General features: G+C 42.8%; 1 protein-coding gene across 1 annotated transcript in view; it reads right to left on the bottom strand.

Moving 5' to 3' along the window:
- CCDC73 (coiled-coil domain containing 73) overlaps positions 1 to 19,240 on the bottom strand; it is a 136,711-nt gene that overhangs the window by 86,332 nt on the left and 31,139 nt on the right. The window contains exons 2-3 of the mRNA XM_077819960.1: positions 13,610 to 13,681; positions 9,099 to 9,170 (exon numbers count right to left, since the gene is read on the bottom strand). Of these exons, the coding sequence (XP_077676086.1) occupies positions 9,099 to 9,170; positions 13,610 to 13,681 (144 nt within the window). The remainder of the gene's footprint in view (positions 1 to 9,098; positions 9,171 to 13,609; positions 13,682 to 19,240) is intronic.

Below are 19,240 nucleotides of genomic sequence, written 5' to 3'. Positions count from 1 at the left end.
CCAATCCTGTGTTAGGTGGACACCCCATCACAGATGCCCATCCAAACCCCAGGCCATGAGGTGAAGAGAGACTGAATTGGGATGCAAGCCTCCCTTGGTCCTGTTTGAGAAGATCCAGGAATGACTGGAGCCTGACCAGTGGAGTGCTTCAGGTGGTCTGTGAACCAGAACTCCCAGGGCCAGTAGAGTACTATGAGAATGATGATGGTCTGTCCTGGAGAACTTTCCGGAGAACTTGAGGCAGAAAGGGAATTGGAAGAAAGGTATACTGAAGGTCACCCATTCAGGGGAGCAGGGGAACATCACCCTGGGAGTATCTGCCTACAGCCTTCCTCAAGCAGCAGATGGGAAGCTTTTGATTAATTTGTGATGCAAAGAGGTCTCATCAGGGAGTACCACACCATGCAAAGAGATCAGTCAGGACTGTGTTGTGTAGTTTCCATTTGTGGTCTATGCAGAGAGTCCTGCTCAGTACGTCGGCCAGGGAATTCTAAGAACTTGGGAGGTACACACCCTGTATGGTCATCTGGTTTCTGACACACCAATTCCTCTGCCTCGGAGTAGAGAGGACAAGATCTCATCCTTCCCTGCTTGTTGACATAGACCACCATGGTAATGTTGTCAAATAGGATCCTCACATGGAGACAACTTCTTGCCACGACTGTCCCACTAAGAAGCCAGTTGTCCAGGTACAGGAATACCTTACAAGTCCCTGGCATCTCATTTGGGCTGCTATGACTACAAACACCTTAGTAAAGACCATTGGTGCTGTTGCTAGGCTGAAGGGAAGGATGTGAAACCGGTAATGTTGCTGCCCCACCTTGAATCTCAGGAACTTCCTGTGAGACGAGTGGATGTCCACATGGAAGTATGCATCTTTCTTCGCAAGAGCAATGAACCATGATTCCTCCTAGAGGGATGGAATTATCGATATCAGTGTGACTATCCAGAATTTCAGCTTTCTGATTAATATATTTAGCTGACAAAAATTCAGGATGAGCCTCTACCCTCCGCCTTTTTTGCGGATGAGGAAATATGGTGAGTAGAACCCTCTCCCCTGGTATTGAGGCAGGACGACCTCTATCGCACCCTTGAGAAGCAGGGAGTCTGAAGAATCAATTGATGAGAGGGATCCCCAAAGGGAGTCAGGTGGGAGAGTGATGAGGCAGGAACGAAAGAAATTCTGTGGAGTATCTGTGGATAATGTCCAGTACCCAACTGTTCACGGGGATCTTGCCTCAACTGTGGGCAAGATGGCCACCAAAGATAATGGGGAGTGAGGTAGGTGGCATCAAAGGTAGTTCACAGGTCTCAACCCATATCAAAAATGACTCTTGGACTGCAGCTGGGAAAGAATTGAGGAGGTGCCAGTGGCCGGGGCTGGGAAGTGGGCTATCTGGGACCTCTGTCATCTGGGGAAGATGGCTGTTGACAGTAGGATGGGTAGGCATTAGGTGACTGTGGTCTGAAGGGCTGCCTCTGGTGCTTTTTTCTGTGGGGCAGCGTGTAGATTCCCAGGAACCGCAGAGTGGAGCATGAGCGCTTCAAGGAATGCTGAGACTCATCCATCTTGTCATTAAAAAGATTGGCTTCATCGAAAGGGAGGTCCTCAATGATGTTCTGAACCTCTCTCAGGAAACCCAAAGACTGGAGCCAAGAGTCTCTGCGCATAACCTGTCTGGTGCCCAGGAACAGGATGCAGTGTCAGCTGCACCACTGCAGCCTGGAGGGCCACCTTTGCTATCAGTTTCCTCCTATCTACCAAGGCCTGGAACTGGGCCTGGTCATCTTCAGGGAGCTTGTCCTTAAGCTCTTCCATCCTGCTGTAGATACTGAAATCATACTTAGCAAACAGCACCTGGTAGTTGGCTATGCAAAACTGCAGCCCGCTGAGGAAAAGATCTTCCTGCCTAGGAAGTCCAACCTTTTTGACCCCTTGTCTGGTGGGCTGGACTTCTGTGGGGGTTTTGAGCCTGCTCCACAGCTGTTGTTGAACCCACTCCACAGTGAATTAGAGGCCAGGTGAATAAAAAGGAAATTGGTCCCTTTGCATGGCATGAAATAGCATCTCTTGGCTTTTTCGTGGGAGGAGGAGACATGATACAGGCATGTGCCAAACCATCCTGGCCGGTGCCAGTATGGTCTTCTTTATGGGTAGGGGCACCCTGGTTGGTCCCTGTGGTTGAAGAACATTCAGGAGACAATGTTGGGGATCCTGGACTTCCCCAGCAGAATTTGTAGATCACTAGCCACACTCTGTAGCAGTTCTTGGTATGGACGGGAGTCATCCATTAGAGAGTGTGGCAAAAGGATGACTGCCTCATCCAGCGATGAGAAGGCTCCAATCAGAACTGGCAGTACTGATTCCATGTCTTCCTCCTCGTATACCAATGAAACCAGCTGGTAAGTGTGGGGGGGGAACAATAAGACCCCCTGAGATGTTGCCAGACGTCTGTAATACGGGTCCCAGGGACTCCAGTAGGGCCAGAAGGAGGGGGTCCACTGGTCTCAGCAGACTCCATTGAAAGTGATACTAAGCTTCCTAGTGGCGGAGGGGCAGGCAGAGAAAGAGTCATAGCCAGGTGGATATGGTTGTCTTGACTGTCCATCCGGGTTCGTGCACTGTGGCAGAGACATTGGCAGGGCTATGTCCTGGGATTCCTCTAAGTCAGACAACAATTCCATTGGAAACAGCAAGACCATTGGTACCGGGGGGTCCCGATCTGATGGATGGGGGAGGGGCATCTCCTGCAACAGTTCATCCTCAGGCGCAGGAATGTCCCAGAGAATGGACAGGCCAGACAGGAGTGGAGACAGTCTGCATATTGATGAGGTGGCACCGATGGAACATCCAGGGCCACACTCGGAGTTGGGTGCTCCATGTGTCCCACCACCATGGTCACCGATGGTACCAAAGGATCCTGCTTCTTCTTTACTTTACCCTTGGGAGCCAGTTCTGCAGGATCAGCCCATGATGTCTCACCCGACCTGGCACAGCTTGGAGAGGAAATGTGCCTCTTATGCGTAATCTGCTGCAGGGATCTGTTCTTATGACCAAAAGAGCGTTTCTTATTCTTGTGGGGTACTTGTCCTGGGGCTTTTGCTGCTGACGACTACGCATCATGGCTTGTGGTCAGAGGGGCACTACTGGTTGGTGGAGGCCACTGTATGAGGGTGTTTCCCTGGCCAGGATCAGAGTGAGTCTGGGGCCTCAAATCTTCTTTGATCAGGAACTTATGGAGTTGGAGCTCACAGGCCTCTCTAGTTCTTGGTGGAAAGGACTTACATATGTCGCACTTCATCCAGACACTAGAGGCACCATTGATGCTCGTCACTAATGAAAAAGGAATGAGGGCAGGAGATGCAGTTCTTGAAGCCTGGGACCTGGGTGTAGCCCTTAGGTAGCAAAGGGTTCTTCTCCACAGTTGGGGTTCTATACGACACTGTACTATGCTAAACTATCTCAAACTAAGCTATAAAACTATTAAAAATATATTTACACAGGTATATACAACAACTCTCTTAATGAAATAAAAGTAAAGGTGGAATAGGGGTTCCAATTTAGGCCATGTGGAGGTAAGAAGGAACTGTAGTGGTGTCAACCCCACCATCCCTGATTCCTCATGTTTCCAACCAAGGGTAAGACACTGTGCTTGTGCAGGTCTATGGACTCTGATTGCAGAAAACTTCTGGACGCAGAAACATGGCATGCATGCACACCCACGTGTGGAATACACATAGGGACCATCACTCAAAGAAGTAGTAACTGTTTCTTCTTCTTTGAGTAGATGCAGCCGTGTAGGTGATTCACAAGCAGTACACACAAGAGGTGGGGGAGCCTACTTAAAGAAGGACTGCAGGACTGCTCTACCAAAGTACACATCTGTTCTTCATGCAACAGTAATGGCATAATAGTTGGTAAACATATGCACAGGTGATCAAATGGCAGCCCTGCAAATGTCCAATACTGAAACGTCACCTAAAAAGGCCATTGACATAGCCAGTGCCCTCAGAGTGAGCTTGCAGTTTTTGAGGAAGCATAGTTCACACTATTTTGTACGCAGTCTAGATGCAGGAAGTTATCCACCTGGAGACTGTCTGCAAAAAGAGGGCTTGTCCCTTCTTCCAGTCTGCATATGACAGACAAGGCAAAGCACAAAACTGTTTAGTCCTGTCCAAGTAAAAGGTGAGGCAGTGCCTGACCTTCAGTGAATGAATATGCTGCTTCTCCAGGGTTTGTCGGTCTGTGGCTTGGGACAGAACACTGGTAGATATGCTGCTTGAATTCAGGTGAAATTGAGTCATTACTTTACATAAAACTCTGTGTGGCTGCAAGGTCACTTTGTCCTTGGACAGCTGAGTATAAGGAGGCTCTACCATCACAGCCTGCAACTCATGGAGGTCATAGCCACCAGGAATGCAGTCTTTTGACACAGTAGTGGAAAAATATATGCCAAAGACTCAAACAGAGGTCCCATCAGAGCTGCTAAAACTGTATTGAGGTCCCACAAACAAAATGGTTCTCTCACGGGTGGGTGCAGACGAAGGACTCCTTTCAAGAACCTTGCTACCATGGCATTCAAAAATAACAACCTCCCCTGGATGGAAGGGTGAAATGCCGAAATTGAAGCCACGTGGATCTTCAAACAGACTGAGTGCAAGATGTAACAAGTATACCAAGATGTCCTGAATTCCAGTCAACATTGGTTGAACCCTGAGGGCCGATGACCACACTGAAAAACGTTCCCATTTGGCCAAATAGGCCAATCTGGTGAAGGGCTTCCTACTATTAAGTAAAACCTGCCACACAGCCTCCAAACATTGTTCCTATTCCTCATTTAGCCATGGAGGAGCAACACAGTGAAATAGAGAGACACCTGAGTGCAACACGCAAGCTCTGACCATATTGCTGGTCCTGGGCAGTGGGAACCAAGAGAAGAGGACTGTTAGGATATAGATATTCAGGCCTGTCTGCAAAGGCCTGTACTTTAAGAACTTAGGTGTATTCTTATCACTTGGCTAGTTCCAGAGGTATAAAAGAAAGAATCAAAACCACTGTCTGCCAGTGTAAGGGCCTTCTCTTACTGTGACAGTTTGTGGCCCTGTGCTTAGGCTCAGGCCTTTGGCTAAGCAGCAGAGGCAGCCATAAGCTGGGAAGCGAACGGTCACATCCTCACATTCCAAACTAGTCACATTGAAATAAGGTGCTATTGGGCTGTTAGGCACTATCAGGACAGGACTGTATTCCTATCACCTCCAGAGAAAGGGAAGTGCCTAGAAAATGTAAAAGGAAACTTAGTTTGATAGCATCCTGTCTGGCAAGAACTCACTTATCAATAGCTGGGATGTGAAATCCTCACTTCTGTGTTGTCTTGTCATTGTAGTTCCCACTTTGCTATTGTTTGTCTGTATAATCTCTGTCTGGTTCTGTGATTGTTCCTGTCTGCTGTATAATTAATTTTGCTGGGTGTAAACTAACTAAGGTGGTGGGATATAATTGGTTACATAATCATGTTAGGATTGGTTAGTTAAATTTCAGGAAAATGATTGGTTAAGGTATAGCTAAGCAGAACTCAAGTTTTACTATATAATCTGTAGTCAATGAGGAAGTGACGGGGTGTGGGTGGGGGTGGGGGTGGGCATGTGGGTGTGTGAGATGGGAACAGGGAAAAGAAAATTGGAATCATGTTTTGCTAAAGGGGGAGATGGGAACAGGGAATGGGAGTAAGGAAGTTGGAATCATGTTTGGCTAAGGGCAGGAATGGGAACAGGGACACAGGTGTAAGGCTCTGTGGTGTCAGAGCTGGGAAGGAGGATACTAAGGAAGGAAACTGGAATCATGCTTGCTGGAAGTTCACCCCAATAAACATCGAATTGTTTGCACCTTTGGACTTCGGGTATTGTTGCTCTCTGTTCATGTGAGAAAGACCAGGGAAGTAAGTGGGTGAAGGAATAAGCCCCCTAACAAGGACACCCTGTCATACATTGTTCTGTCCTGTACACAACCATATATCCAATTGTCCTCAGCCACATTTGGAGAGGGCCAAGATGCAGCCTGACAAACTGGACTAACTGCGTGCATGCAGCCATGTGACCCAACAGTCTTAGGCACATTCAAACTGTAGTTGAAGGCTGAGAGTGCAGTTCCAGACACAGATGACCAATCACCTGAAAACAGATCTGCGCCAAGGCAACACCAGTGACAAGGAGTGTATCATTCCTCAGTTCCAGACCTGGCACCAGTCTCAACTCTGCAGTCTGTGGCAGGGGAGATTAGGCTATGTTACCAACAGCCACTGAGGTTCTGCGACATATCCAGATGGTGCCAATGAGGTTGTGGATGTCATGAGTGGGGAATCTGGAACTGATAGGCAGAGTAGATCCACTGCCACCTGGTATGCCACTGGTGTGGAGAAAGCTGGTGTCAGCATAGATGTCATTGGTACAGACTCAACGGACGTTCCAGGGTCGGAACCAGAGTACATGGTATGGGACCCTGAGTGTCTACACGATACCAGGGAGTGATTTGAAGGAACTGTTCCATCCCACTTGCCAGCAGTAGCACGGCACCCATCTGTACTCTTCTTAGACCAAGAGGAGTCATCACGAGACTTATAGTGATCTTGATTGGTCTTATGAGACTTTTTCCTTGGCACCTTCAAGGAGGGGAACAGCTTCTCCATCTCTAGGGGGAATTGCCAGCCCCAGAACATGGAGCACATCCTACACCAAGTCTGAAGGTGCCCAATGATCCAACGTGGACCTCAGTACTGAAACAGGTCTCATGGCTTGCTCAAGGAGGTGCTGCTTTCAGGAAAAGGTCTCTAGCCACCTGAGTCTATTTAGTGAAGGATTTACAAATCAAACACTGCTCCTGGGCATGATCCTGGTCCAAATGGAGCAAGTACTTCATGTGAGGATCATTGCTGGGGATCACACACCCCCTCAGGGCAGACAGTGTTTGAACCATGGTGAAAGCATCACTCAGGGCAAATAACAATACTAACTTACTTTCTAACACTAAGTAGTGTACTAATTAAACAACTACACAGAGAAAAACTCTCAGCACTGAGAAGGGATTGAGAGGTGAAACCACGAGAGGTCAGATTCCAGCCACAGGTGGTGAGAAGAAACTGAGGGTGGTCAGAGTAGTGCCATGTCATAGAGCCAGGAGAGGGGCTATGGCCACAAGGCATGAGAACTGCCCCCCATGAGTACTGCTAGGTGAAATTCTCCAGCTTCAATGCACCACACACGTGCACACCCAAGTGCAATACACGGCTGCATCTACTTGAAGAAGAATCTCATTTTCTTCAAAGAATTGTGTACCTGCTATTTGCTTTTTTTCTAAAAATGTATGTCTTGCATTGGCCCAGACCTTCACCTGTAGTGTTCTGTGAACTATTTTTCACTTATAGAAGTCCCCACAAACCAGGATCCACCAACCCAAACCAGCATCAGACCCTGTCAGAACAACAAATCCAAAATATGCAGATGTATCTCCACTGTTATAATGATCAATACCCCCTACAACACACCTTTCATCATCAATAGATCCTACATTTGCCTATCACAGCATGTGGTGTACCTCATTCAGTGCATTAAATACCCTAACAATTATTATGTGGGGGAACCCAGACAATCACTAGAGTCTCAAATGAACTCTCACAGAAAAATTATAAAAGACAAAAACATCCTATCACCCATGGATGAACACATTTCACAAAACAATGTCTCCATATCAGACCTCTCAGTCCTCATCCTCAAAAGAAACCTGCACAACACTGTCAAAAGATGAGCCTGGGTACTTAAATTCATAACTCTGCTGGACACTAAAAAACATGGACTCAGAGATGCTGGTTTTATGGCTCATTACAATAATTTGTAATTGTAACATACCTTGCTGCCTACTACTCTCCTTTGTCCCACTATTGCAGAGGTGTTGATTGTCCACGTCATTTTAAGTGGTATCCTACAACATGTGTGAACCCCATATGCTTAACAATCTGTCCAACTTTGTACTTAGGTTGGCCAGTCTGGTCTACCTTCCCCAGTCCTCAGGAAGAGCTCTGTGAAGTTTGAAAGCTTGTCCCTTCCACCAACAGAAGTTGGTCCAATAAAAGAAATTAGCTCAGCCTCCTTGTCTCACTTATTTTGAGATACTTTATTCATTGAAATGGTGGCAATGAGGAAATAAACTTTAAAAGAAAATATAAGGATTGTATTTCATCGTCCAAAGGGCAGAAGAAAAAAATATTGGTGCATTATATTAAAATGCCACTTAGGTCAGGTCAATTCAATAAAGTACCTAAGCACGTACGAAATTTTAAGTGTCAGTAATCCCACTGTTCGAGTAACATAACTGTGCTTAAAGCTACCTTAAGGCAGCACCTGAAAATTTTCCTACTTTAGGGGACTCCTTAACAGCTGCTGTTCCTCTTGGTTGGGAGGTTGTCAGGGGCAGGGCTAGAACACAATGCACTTCAGCAATCCTAGCCAATGAAGCATCATTTATAGAGCAGTTATTCATTAGCACAAGTTAGAGAAGCTCTAACTTGTACCAGGAAGCAATTCAGCCACCAGCAGCCTCCAAAGGCAGATCAGGTGGGGACTCCCAGGTGTGTCAAGCAGTGCTCTGGAAAAGCTGAGGATCTGGCCCAAAGTATATTATACTTACACTTAATTAGATCCAAATAAATCCTATTTTTGCTTCTCTGGTTGCATTAATGTTTAAGGCTGGATGATATTTTGGAACATATTTTTGAAGGGGATATCTTTCTTCAGGTAGGAACTTGACCAGGTTGACTATTTCTTCCTGATCATCATAATTTTACCTTTGCCAAATTCTTAGCTTTGTGAGATTTCTGTGAAAAAAAAGATTTTCTCTCTCTCTCTCTGATATAGCTGTAGGAAGTATTAATTAAAACGTGTGTTTTGTGTGTCTGAAAGCAAAAAAGGACTTAATGTTTTCTAGTGGGGATGTATCATAATATTTTATACACAGCATTACAAGTTTTTAATACTACTGGATAATTTGGTTTTCTGACCACCATATGTAAAAGTATTATTATCAGAGTTAAAGAGTCTCAGTTTCCTACCTGTTTTTTAAAAGCTGCCATGGCTTCTTTGTGTTGTTTGTTTAAAGTTTCTGTCTCATGCTGCAGAGTTTCCTGTTCAATGAAAATACTTTAAATTAGGTCAAATTATAATGTGCTTTAAACATGACTCTTACTATACCCTTTCAGTAACAGAGAACTAATATTTTAAGAAAAAATATTGCCATTTTGATTCTTTCTTAAGTAGGTTCTAGAAAAAAATGAATAAAATAAATTACTTATGTAAAATTGAAGATCTTGAATGAGAAGTGTCTTTCCTAGTAATTTTCTTTCTGCTAACAGCTTCTCTCCTAATTCATAACAAATAGATAATGCCTCTCACCTGTGGAATTTTGAGACAGTCCAGAGTTGCTGCTGGAGCCTTACTCCTTACCGCAGGCCACCAGAAAAGTTCTTCCAAAGCTGTAAAAATACTCCAGCAACAAATTATTAGTATTAAGACAACAATTTGAAACTGTATTAGCTCATTTGAAGGGAATTTTATGTTTATGTCTCCCATTTAGAGAAAATTTTCAGTTTGTTACAAATTGTATTCTGATAATTTACCAGATTACCAGAGTGGATTAAACAAAGAGAGTAGTTATTAGCAGAGAGTACTATCAGGTAAAAAATTTCTCATTGTGTTGCACAGCTTGGGAAGTAAAGGGGAAAACATAATATTAACTTAAAATGTTGCCTATTACAATAGAATAATAGGCAGAAATGTAAGTTCTTCTACATAAAGTAAAAGCTTTGTAATTTAAGGGATTATCTGGGAGCCTACCCACTATTACCTTCCTACCAAAGGATTACATCAATGAATGACATTTCTATGTTGAGTTCTGTCTGAACACAAAATGAATAAAAAATAAAGTTGTAAAACAAATTAGTTGGGAGGAACAGAAGTGCCAACTTGCTCTCCCACCAGAGGAAGAATTTCTGGTAGCGCACGGTGAAGAGTGAGGCTTAGTCCTGAAGTCCCCAGCATCAACGACTCTAGGTCACCTCTGAATTCCACTGGTGAAAGGTATTACCCATTTGTTATGAATATGGAGAAAAACTATGTAGGAGAAAGGTAATATATTTTATTAGTCCACATATTTATTTGTTCATAATATGATAGATGAAAATTTGTAAATTCTAGGGCTATCTAAACTCTGATGCACAATACATACCACATAAAAGGATATTGAAAAAAATATACAGCCATTCATAAAACAAAAATCAGGAAAAGGAATTTGAACTCAACAAAAAGAATGATTCCTTAGCCTATGGTTATTAAGATTTTGTAGTCAGAACCACACGCTTGTCAAAAGTTCATTTTGATATTGGAGTTTAAGGATTAAAATCAGTGAATGAGCAAGGATCGTATGAAGATCTTGACAGAAAAACCCTTGAAGAATTATGCTTACAGAGGGGGCTGACTTTTAGGAAAAAAGCCCCAGAGCAAGAACTGAAAAAATCTGTTATTGGTCAGTGATCAGGAAGCAGACCCAGTGAAAATGCTTGCAGTGAAAAACCAGCAGCAACTTGAACATGAACAAAAGCTGATAGATCTTCGATTGCAGTAAAAGCAAAAGAAAGCTGATATGGAAAAAGAAGCCCATTTAAGGCATATGGAACGGCTGGCTACTGAGGAGAAGGCTCACCAGATGCAACAGGAATCTGCCAGACTCCAGCTCCAAGTCTTGGAAGAGCTATAACCTGGAAATCCACCCCCTTGTGACAACAAAAACTGAGAAAGAATTTGTCCCATTTACAAAAATACTGAAGACATAGAGGAATTTCTACCTGTGAACAATTATGTGAAATTCACCATATCCCAAGGTATAGCATATGCCTGTCCTGCTGACCAGATTCACTAGGAAAGCTAGAGAGGTGTTCAATGAAATGAGTATGGATGAAGCTTTGAATTATGTAGTTATGAATTATGGAGTTCAAAGAAATTATAAATTCTGCTAACTAAAAAACTTCGAAGGAAGAAACAGTTTAAGCAAACAGGGCTTGAATAACTCCAAACACACTGTTGATATCTTTACACAGTTAAAACTAAAGATACAAAGAAGTGAAAAAGTTAAGGATTAGGTTTTCATAATTGTTTGTGCACAATTGCACAATGTACTGCATGTACGGTTACTACAACTGAACATTAAATCATTAAATTGTGTATGCAAACTACCACTTTAATGTCTAACTATACATTTTTATGCATAATCAACAACTGCAGAAGTAAATTATGCATTTTTGCATACAGTTATGAAAAACTGGCTCTGTGGTTCCAACAGAAACTTGACTGCATTGCTCTTTGTACTATCTTCTATTCCTCGTTTTTTATTGAATTCATACCCCACTGTTCTTATCACTAAATGCATACCATACACACAAAAGTACTTTTTATTTCTGCCTCTACAATAAATTTATGATGGATTTTCAATATATCACATATTTCTTCTCTTGGTTGTTTCTAACAAATTATGTATTCTTTTTATGCAATGCAAGATTTAAACTATATTTTAATAGATTGTTACTGACTTAATTTAAATTATTTCATGTGCTAGAATAATATGATTTTCCACATCAGAGAAAAGTGTGTGCTTATGTAAACAGTAAAGGTGATGGTGTTTCTGTTACACAACAATAGCACAACTAACCAGGATGGATAGAAACTATCTCTGTAGTATTCTTAGCCCTCGACAGGTGAGAGAGGGACTGAGCTCAGGACCCAAACTAATAATCTTCACATCACAGTGCACAAGACCACACTGACTACCACCTTCTTATGCAATTTCTGTGACAAAGTTTTGTAAAGATGGTCCTATTGGAAGCTAGGCTTCAGTGTGGGATTATTAACAGGAATTGTTAGATACTATAAGAACAATTGTGCCATAAATATCAAATAAAATTGTACATAAGTGGCTAACAACACATTTATCTTTCTTCCATTCCTATATCCAACTATGACCTTGATCATTCAATTGTGGAGGTAAAGAAATGTGGTAACTTAGAATATGAACAGTTGATTTTCTTTGTGAGGTGAAAAGAAGCTCATAAAACATAAGAACGGCCATAGTGGGTCAGACCAAAGGTCCATCTATCCCAGCATACTGTCTTCCAACAGTGACCAATGCCAGGTGCCTGAGAGGGGATGAACAGAACAGGTAATCATCAAGTGATCCATCCCGTCACATCATTCCCAACTTCTGGCAAACAGAGGCTAGGGACACCATCCCTGAACAACATGATTTACTTGTAACCCTCGAAAAAGACTCACTCTTTTAAAATGATTCCAAAACTCATTCTTTGAATTTTATACATGGTCCTTAAGACAAGATGATGGAAAGGATAGAAAACCGCACACAGCTCAGCCATTTTGTCTAAATTCTGTGAGAGGCTCTCATACTCAGACTGTAAGGTCAGAAGGTACCATCGTGCTCATATAGTCTGACCTCCTGCATGCTGCAGGCCACAGAACCTCACCCACCCACTCCTAAAATAGACCCCCTAATCTCTGTCTGAGTTACAGAAGTCCTCAAATCATGGTTTAAAGACTTCAAGTTACAGAGAATTCACTATTTACACTAGTTTAAACCTGAAAGCGACCCATGCTACAGAGGAAGGTGAACCCTCTCCCCAGTCCCGCAATGTCTCTACCAATCTGACCCCAGGGAAAATTCCTTCCTGACCCCAAATTTGGAGATAAATATGACATATCTGAAGATACGAGACAGAAGAGGCCTCATTAAGGTGCTCACGGATTAGATTAAAGACTGTAAGTAACCTGTCAATAGCTCCTTAATATAAAAAGGAGAAATATCTCTAAGTAGTAAAAGGACTGATCTACTACATGGGTGACTGATTAGTGATAGAGTTCTCAGCCCCAATTCTGTGTGGTAGAACTTATGGGACCCAGATCCTTGATATAACCTCATGAGTCCTAACCCTAAAAAGAATGTTAAACCCATTTTATTCAGGCTTCATCCTGGAAGTGTAAATGCTACCAAATCACTTCTGGACATGTATAAACATGTAACTTATTGCTGAAAATAAATTTCATTTGGATTTTCCCCCAAAAAAATATTGAGTGAATTTGTTGTTCCTGAAACCATGATAGTATTAGCACTTGCTAAAGCCAGGCATAGTGCAGACAGCTATTGTATTACCTCCCCTATATAGTTCTGTTAAGACACCTGATCTGTGAGATACAAAACCATTATTTCAAGTTCTACATCTCTCTTAGCAAAAACTTCCAAGCATACCAAATTTTGTGATATTTTAAACAAAATTTCACATTTTTAGAAACCTGATGACAGCTACCATATTGCCAAAAATAGTATGAGCAGTATGGAAGATCATTGTCAGATCCAGTTGCCCTCATGCTTTAATACTGATATGACTATAAGCTAAAAAAATTTAACATTCAATTGTATCTAATTCCGAACACCATTAACACCCCATTAAATGAAATTTTAACAGCTAAATACTAAAACTACCAGGCTTATAGAAAAATTACTAACCTTCTGCCACTCAAGTTCCTGTTTCTCCATAATAATGTTATTAATTTGATCTTCATAATTAATTTCAGCATCCTAGTTTTAAAAAATAAAAAGGTAATTATCCATAATTTTAAACACATAAGAACCATAAGTAAAGACAAGTTACATACCAATACAATTAGTGTTGTTTTGCTCTTCTATTTTTCAGCTACAGTTCAATATGTAGAATAGTATGTTTCTATCCACCAAAAAGCAAGGAGGTCAAAATACCATTAAACCAAGACTATATACATACACATGGTACAAACAGTAAACATGTTCATTCTCTTCAGTCAGAAAAATCACAGCATGAATGAAATAAGTAAGGGTTGACAGGAAAAGATGCAAGATTGGGAATTAGGAAAACAATTAATTTAATTATCAGTAATTAACATTTCCCTTATCATACCTATCCTCTTCATCATCCTACCACAAACCGAGAGAGAGAGTCAGAGTGAAATAGAGCAAGATAGGCTTGTCTTGAACTCATGCTTGAAAAACCTTTATGACTAAATACTCTGATGAGACCAACCCACAACACTGAGATGAGACTAAAACAAGATCATGTAATGAATGTCTGACGAATCGATTTAGTAATGGTTAGCTACAGATAAACATGGTTAATGTCTCTGCCCATAAAGTGTTAAACTTCAGCTCCTTCAAGACGTCTTCCAAAATAAAATTGAAAGCTTCCTTCCAACAGTTATTTCTGTTATTGTGGCCATACTTGAACAATACTTTCTGAAAGTATCTTAGCTACAGGAAGAGATAATCAAAACAGAATCTTTGTTAGGATGCTGAGCAAAACCTTCTAAAGAAGGGTGGAATATTTATCAACATCTTGGACCAAGAAGCTTTTGTGCCAATCAAGTGAGAACAAAAAAGATAAAGAGAAGGCAATAAGTGTACAAAGTAAATTTAGACATGCAGTCAGGAAGATTATCCTAAAGCAAGGCCTGGTAGCCACAGATATCTAGCCCAAAATGGAATTAACACATGATCTTTGCCTTTTCCTGCTTCATAGACTGGAAAAAATTCACAATAGATAGGCAGAGGTGGGAAGATATATGTCAATTCCCCAATTTTTACAAAAGCATCTGCCTAAGGATCAAACAACTACTGTGGTAGCAAAAGATACCTTTGCTGACAGTTTATTATGGTTGCCACCAAGTTATAGGAGATCTCCTGAAATATTTAATATTAAAGTGTATTTTTCCTAACTGAAATCAGCTCCCTTTTGCTAAGTCAATATGCACATGCGCTTCCCCTGCAAATATAAAGCTCAGAGAGAAGAAAAAAAACACAATTTTGTCTACTGGCAGAGGGTCATGATTTCCAGCAAGAACTGATCATTTACTGGTGACCTTGTATGTTGTGGTAGACTACTCATTACTGTCCTGGTATTGCACGTGACCAAGACATGAAGATGTTTAGAGATGCTTAAGGAGCTATGTTGAAATGTAGTTCTAAGCACCAAAAGGTTAATGGTAAGCCTTCTCTCTGCCATTGATCATTGTCTTAATGAGGAGAATACCATAAGATAAGATCCCCCTCTTAAAAGGATAGCTACACTTGTTATATTTGAGCCTCTGTGTGGGATACATTCTAGCAGTAGTCAAACTGAAAAAAGATAGAGGTGTTTTTCCAAGCTCTGCACACAAAATAAGCTCTCGCCACTGAGCCACTGCTCTTAGTAGATCGTGTAGATGTTCAGTATATAACTACATGCACTCTCTGAGCTTCTTGAGCTTGGCTGTTCCTTGGTTGGTTTTAGATGGCCTGCTAGGTTTCTTAGGCTTGGCTCCTTCCTGATTGGGGACAAAAACGTAAGCCATAATATTCTCCCAAGACCACGAATGAGGGATACCAAAATGAACTGTCATTTAGACTAAATTGTATAGATCTTCTTTTCTTTCTAGGAAGTGAAATAGTTAATAATGTTGGCAGTTAAACTATTATAATCAGGCATCTAAATTAACACCCACTGAGATGAATGGGGCAGTTCACACTTCAGAACTATTTCAGGATCTCTACAAACTTAGACATCAATGCATGTTTGCTCTTGGGCTTGTTTTCAAGGTTTTCTTCACAACTATAAAGGCTAGAGATTTACTTCTTTTTATTAAATGAAGAGAATAAGAAGGCAGTTTGAGAGAGGTGAAAATACACCCTATCACTGAATACCAGAAAAATTTGAGATCTGCATTCTAACAAAATAAAGGTAGTCCTGTGATGGCCACAACCTAAATCAGCCCTAACAGTTGGGATAATAATGGGCATATCCTCCAGGGACAGCAGACTATGATAACTTCCAAGAGAAACATCTGTGGAGGCCTCTGGTGAAATCCTAAATTAAAGCAGGTCTAAAAATACATTACTTTCCTGAGATCAGTCTAGGTGAGGGTTTCTATTGACTTGCAGTACCCTAGTAAAACCAGTAGTATTTTCCATGCAAATTTGCCTTTGAATTAAACAATATATTTACAATAGTATATTAACATATCGAGGGTAGTATATATTGAATCCCTGCTGTTTTGGAAACAATGATATTTGATTAATGGCTGTTGTTACCCCCCCCAAAAAAAGAGTCTTTGAACTATTATTCTACTATTATTTCTCATAGATATACATACTCTTTGAGATCTTTTGATAGAAAATATATATGAGTTTAGCAGCAGTAGTATTTGTTGTTGTCTTGATAGATTCATAGATCTGAAATATCCTGTGAAGATTCATATGCTAGAGCAGTGGTTATCAACCAGGGGTATGTGTACTCCTGGAGATACGCAGAGGTCCTCCAGGGGTATATCAACTCATTAGATATTTGCCTAGTTTTACAACAGGCTACATAAAAAGTACTAGCAAAGTCTGTACAAACTAAAATTTCACACAGACAGAATGAAAATGTAAGCAATTTTTCAGTAATAGTGTACTGTGACACTTTTGTATTTTTATGCCTGATATTGTAAGCTAGTAGTTTTTAAGTGAGGTGAAACTTGGAGTACACAAGACAAATCAGGTTCCTGAAAGGGGTACCGTAGTCTGGAAAGGTTGAGAACCACTGTGCTAGAGAAAACCTCCCATGCATGGTGTGACCCGGAGAGCTTGGGGTAGCCCTCACTGGAAATGCCAAGGTCAGGGCAGACTGCAAAAAGGAGAGAGATATTCCCAAGATTGGTAGGTAACACTGAAGTTAAACTCCCCAAACAATCACAAACTGTGCTTCTGATCCCCACACTGGTTATCAAGAAGCAAAAAAAGAAAATTGCACAGACACCCTTATTGCATTCCAGTTCTAGCTTTTTGCATTCCTGGGCAGCTTTTCTTCTCTCTTCAGCTTCTTTCTCCAGCCAGGCCAAGAACTGCTTCTCTTGCATTTGAAGTTCTACCATTTCTCTCTTATATTGTAGGTGCTGGCTCTCTCTCAGGGCTTCAGTTTTGATTATGGATTGCTCACTGTGACTAACTTTAACCTTTAACACACTCAGTATCAAAATTTCAAAGTTTGGAATAGCATGGGGTTCTGATCCAAACCCAAATGATCTGGTTCTGTGGATCCTGCCAACTATGCAATGTGACCCTGCGTAGCCCTCACTGGAAATGCCAAGGTCAGGCAGGCTGCAAAAAGGAGAGAGAGACTCCCAAGACTGGTACGTAATACTGGAGTTAAATTCTCCAGCCAGTCACAAACTGTTCTTCTGATCCCCACACTGGTTATCTAGAAGCAAAAAAAAAGTTCTCTGGCTTCCAGTCAGCACGTAGGTCCAGTATAGTGAGAAGTTATTTTGAAACTCTGCTCACATATACAAAATGTTCTTCTGAGGGCCAGCCATGTTACCAGGTCAGTATAGACATGGATCTTACCCAAAATACCATGCTGCCAGCCAATCCTTTAGTGCCTAAAACTAAAGGTTTATTATAAAGAAAAAAGAAAGAACAAGAAGAAAGTTGTTAAATGATAAAGCAGCTACATACATACAAAGATTTCAAAGTCCATATATCAGGTTCTTAGCCATACTGGTGAGTTTGATAGCTTGAAAGTCCCTCTGGAACATATCCACAGATGGGTCATTCAGTCCTTTGTTCAGAGCTTCATTGTAGAAAAGTTACTCCAGAGGTAAGAAGCAGCAATAAAAAAAAAAATGGAGAAGATGCAGCTGCCTTTTATAGTCTTTTGCCATGCAGCTTGTATTTCCTTTGTTCCAAACACAATTTGCCCAGCCAGTGGTAGGTTTAGAGTTAGTGGGGCCCTGTGCTCAGCTTCATCTTTGGGGGCCCTCCTTGGGACTCAGTCAAGAAAAAGAACATTCTCTCTTATCTCCCCTGCCCCCGTTTTTCATTCTTTTTTTCTTCATCCTCCTCCTATAAGTAATAGCAAGTAAATGAAAATAAAGTGAGGTACCTTGATTGTTTTTGTAGTCTAACTCAGTGGTTCTCAAAGCCGGTCCGCTGCTTGATCAGGGAAAGCCCCTAGCAGGCCGGACTGGTATGTTTACCTGCCGTGTCCGCAGGTTCAGCTGATCGCGGCTCCCGGCCAATGGGGGCTGCGGGAAGTGGCGCGAGCCAAGGAACGTGCTGGCCACCCTTCCCGCAGCCCCCATTGGCCTGGAGCGGCGAACCGCAGCCAGTGGGAGCCGCGATCAGCCGAACCTGCAGACGCGGCAGGTAAACAAACCGGTCCGGCCCGCCAGGGGCTTTCCCTGAATGGGCGGCAGACCGGCTTTCAGAACCACTGGTCTAACTTATTTTTCCACAGACCACCTGAAAATCGCTGTGGGTCTTGGTGGACCACTTAATGATCTTTCCAAATATTGTTTGTACCGTTAGCTAACTATTGTAAAGCACTTTGGATAAGAGTACTTTATAAAAAAAAATGTAAAAAAACATTGGTCCAGGGTCTGGCCAGGACTTAGGGTGTGGGAGGGGTCTCAGGGCTGGGGGTGTAGGGTCTGGGAGGGAGTTAGGGTGCAGGCGCAGGCTGGGGGGTTGGGGTGCAGGATCTGGTCAGGAGTTTGGGTGAGGGAGGGGGGCTCAGGGCTGGGGCAGGGGGTTGGAATGTGGAGCGCTTACCTCTGGCAGCTCCCGTTTGGTGCGATGGGTGCAGGTGGGGATGTGGGGGTGGGGGTGCAGGAGTCAGGGAGGGCAAGGGGTTGGGGGGCAGGGGTGTGGGGGGTTACAGGAGTTAGGGAGGGCAGGGGGCTTGGAGTGTGTGAGGGGGTGCAGGAGTCATGGCTAGGAGTGTGTGAGAGGGGTGCAGGAGTCAGGGCTGGGGCTGTGGGGGCGGGGATGCAGGAATCATGGAAGGCAGAGGATGTGTGAGGGTGTGCAGGAGTCATGGCTGGGGGCACAGGGTCTGGGAGGAAGTTAGGGTGCAGGAGTGGGCTGGGGGTTGGGGTGCAAATTCTGGCCAGGAGTTAGAGTGCAGGAGGGGGCTCAGGGCTGGGGTGTGGGAATGTGTGTGGGGGGTTGCAGGAACTCCCATTTGGTGCTCAGGGTGGGGCTGGGGATGTGGGGGGGTGCAGGAGTCAGGGCGGTGGTCGTGGGAGTGTGAGAGGTGGGTGCAGGAGTCAGGGCAGGGGGATGGGGGACTGGCCTGGGGTCATAGGAATTCTC

This window comes from Eretmochelys imbricata, chromosome 6 (assembly GCF_965152235.1).
Source record: "Eretmochelys imbricata isolate rEreImb1 chromosome 6, rEreImb1.hap1, whole genome shotgun sequence".
NCBI classification, from domain to species: Eukaryota; Metazoa; Chordata; order Testudines; family Cheloniidae; genus Eretmochelys; species Eretmochelys imbricata.
Note: the sequence above shows the minus strand (reverse complement) of the source record. Positions and strands in the feature narration are given on the sequence as shown.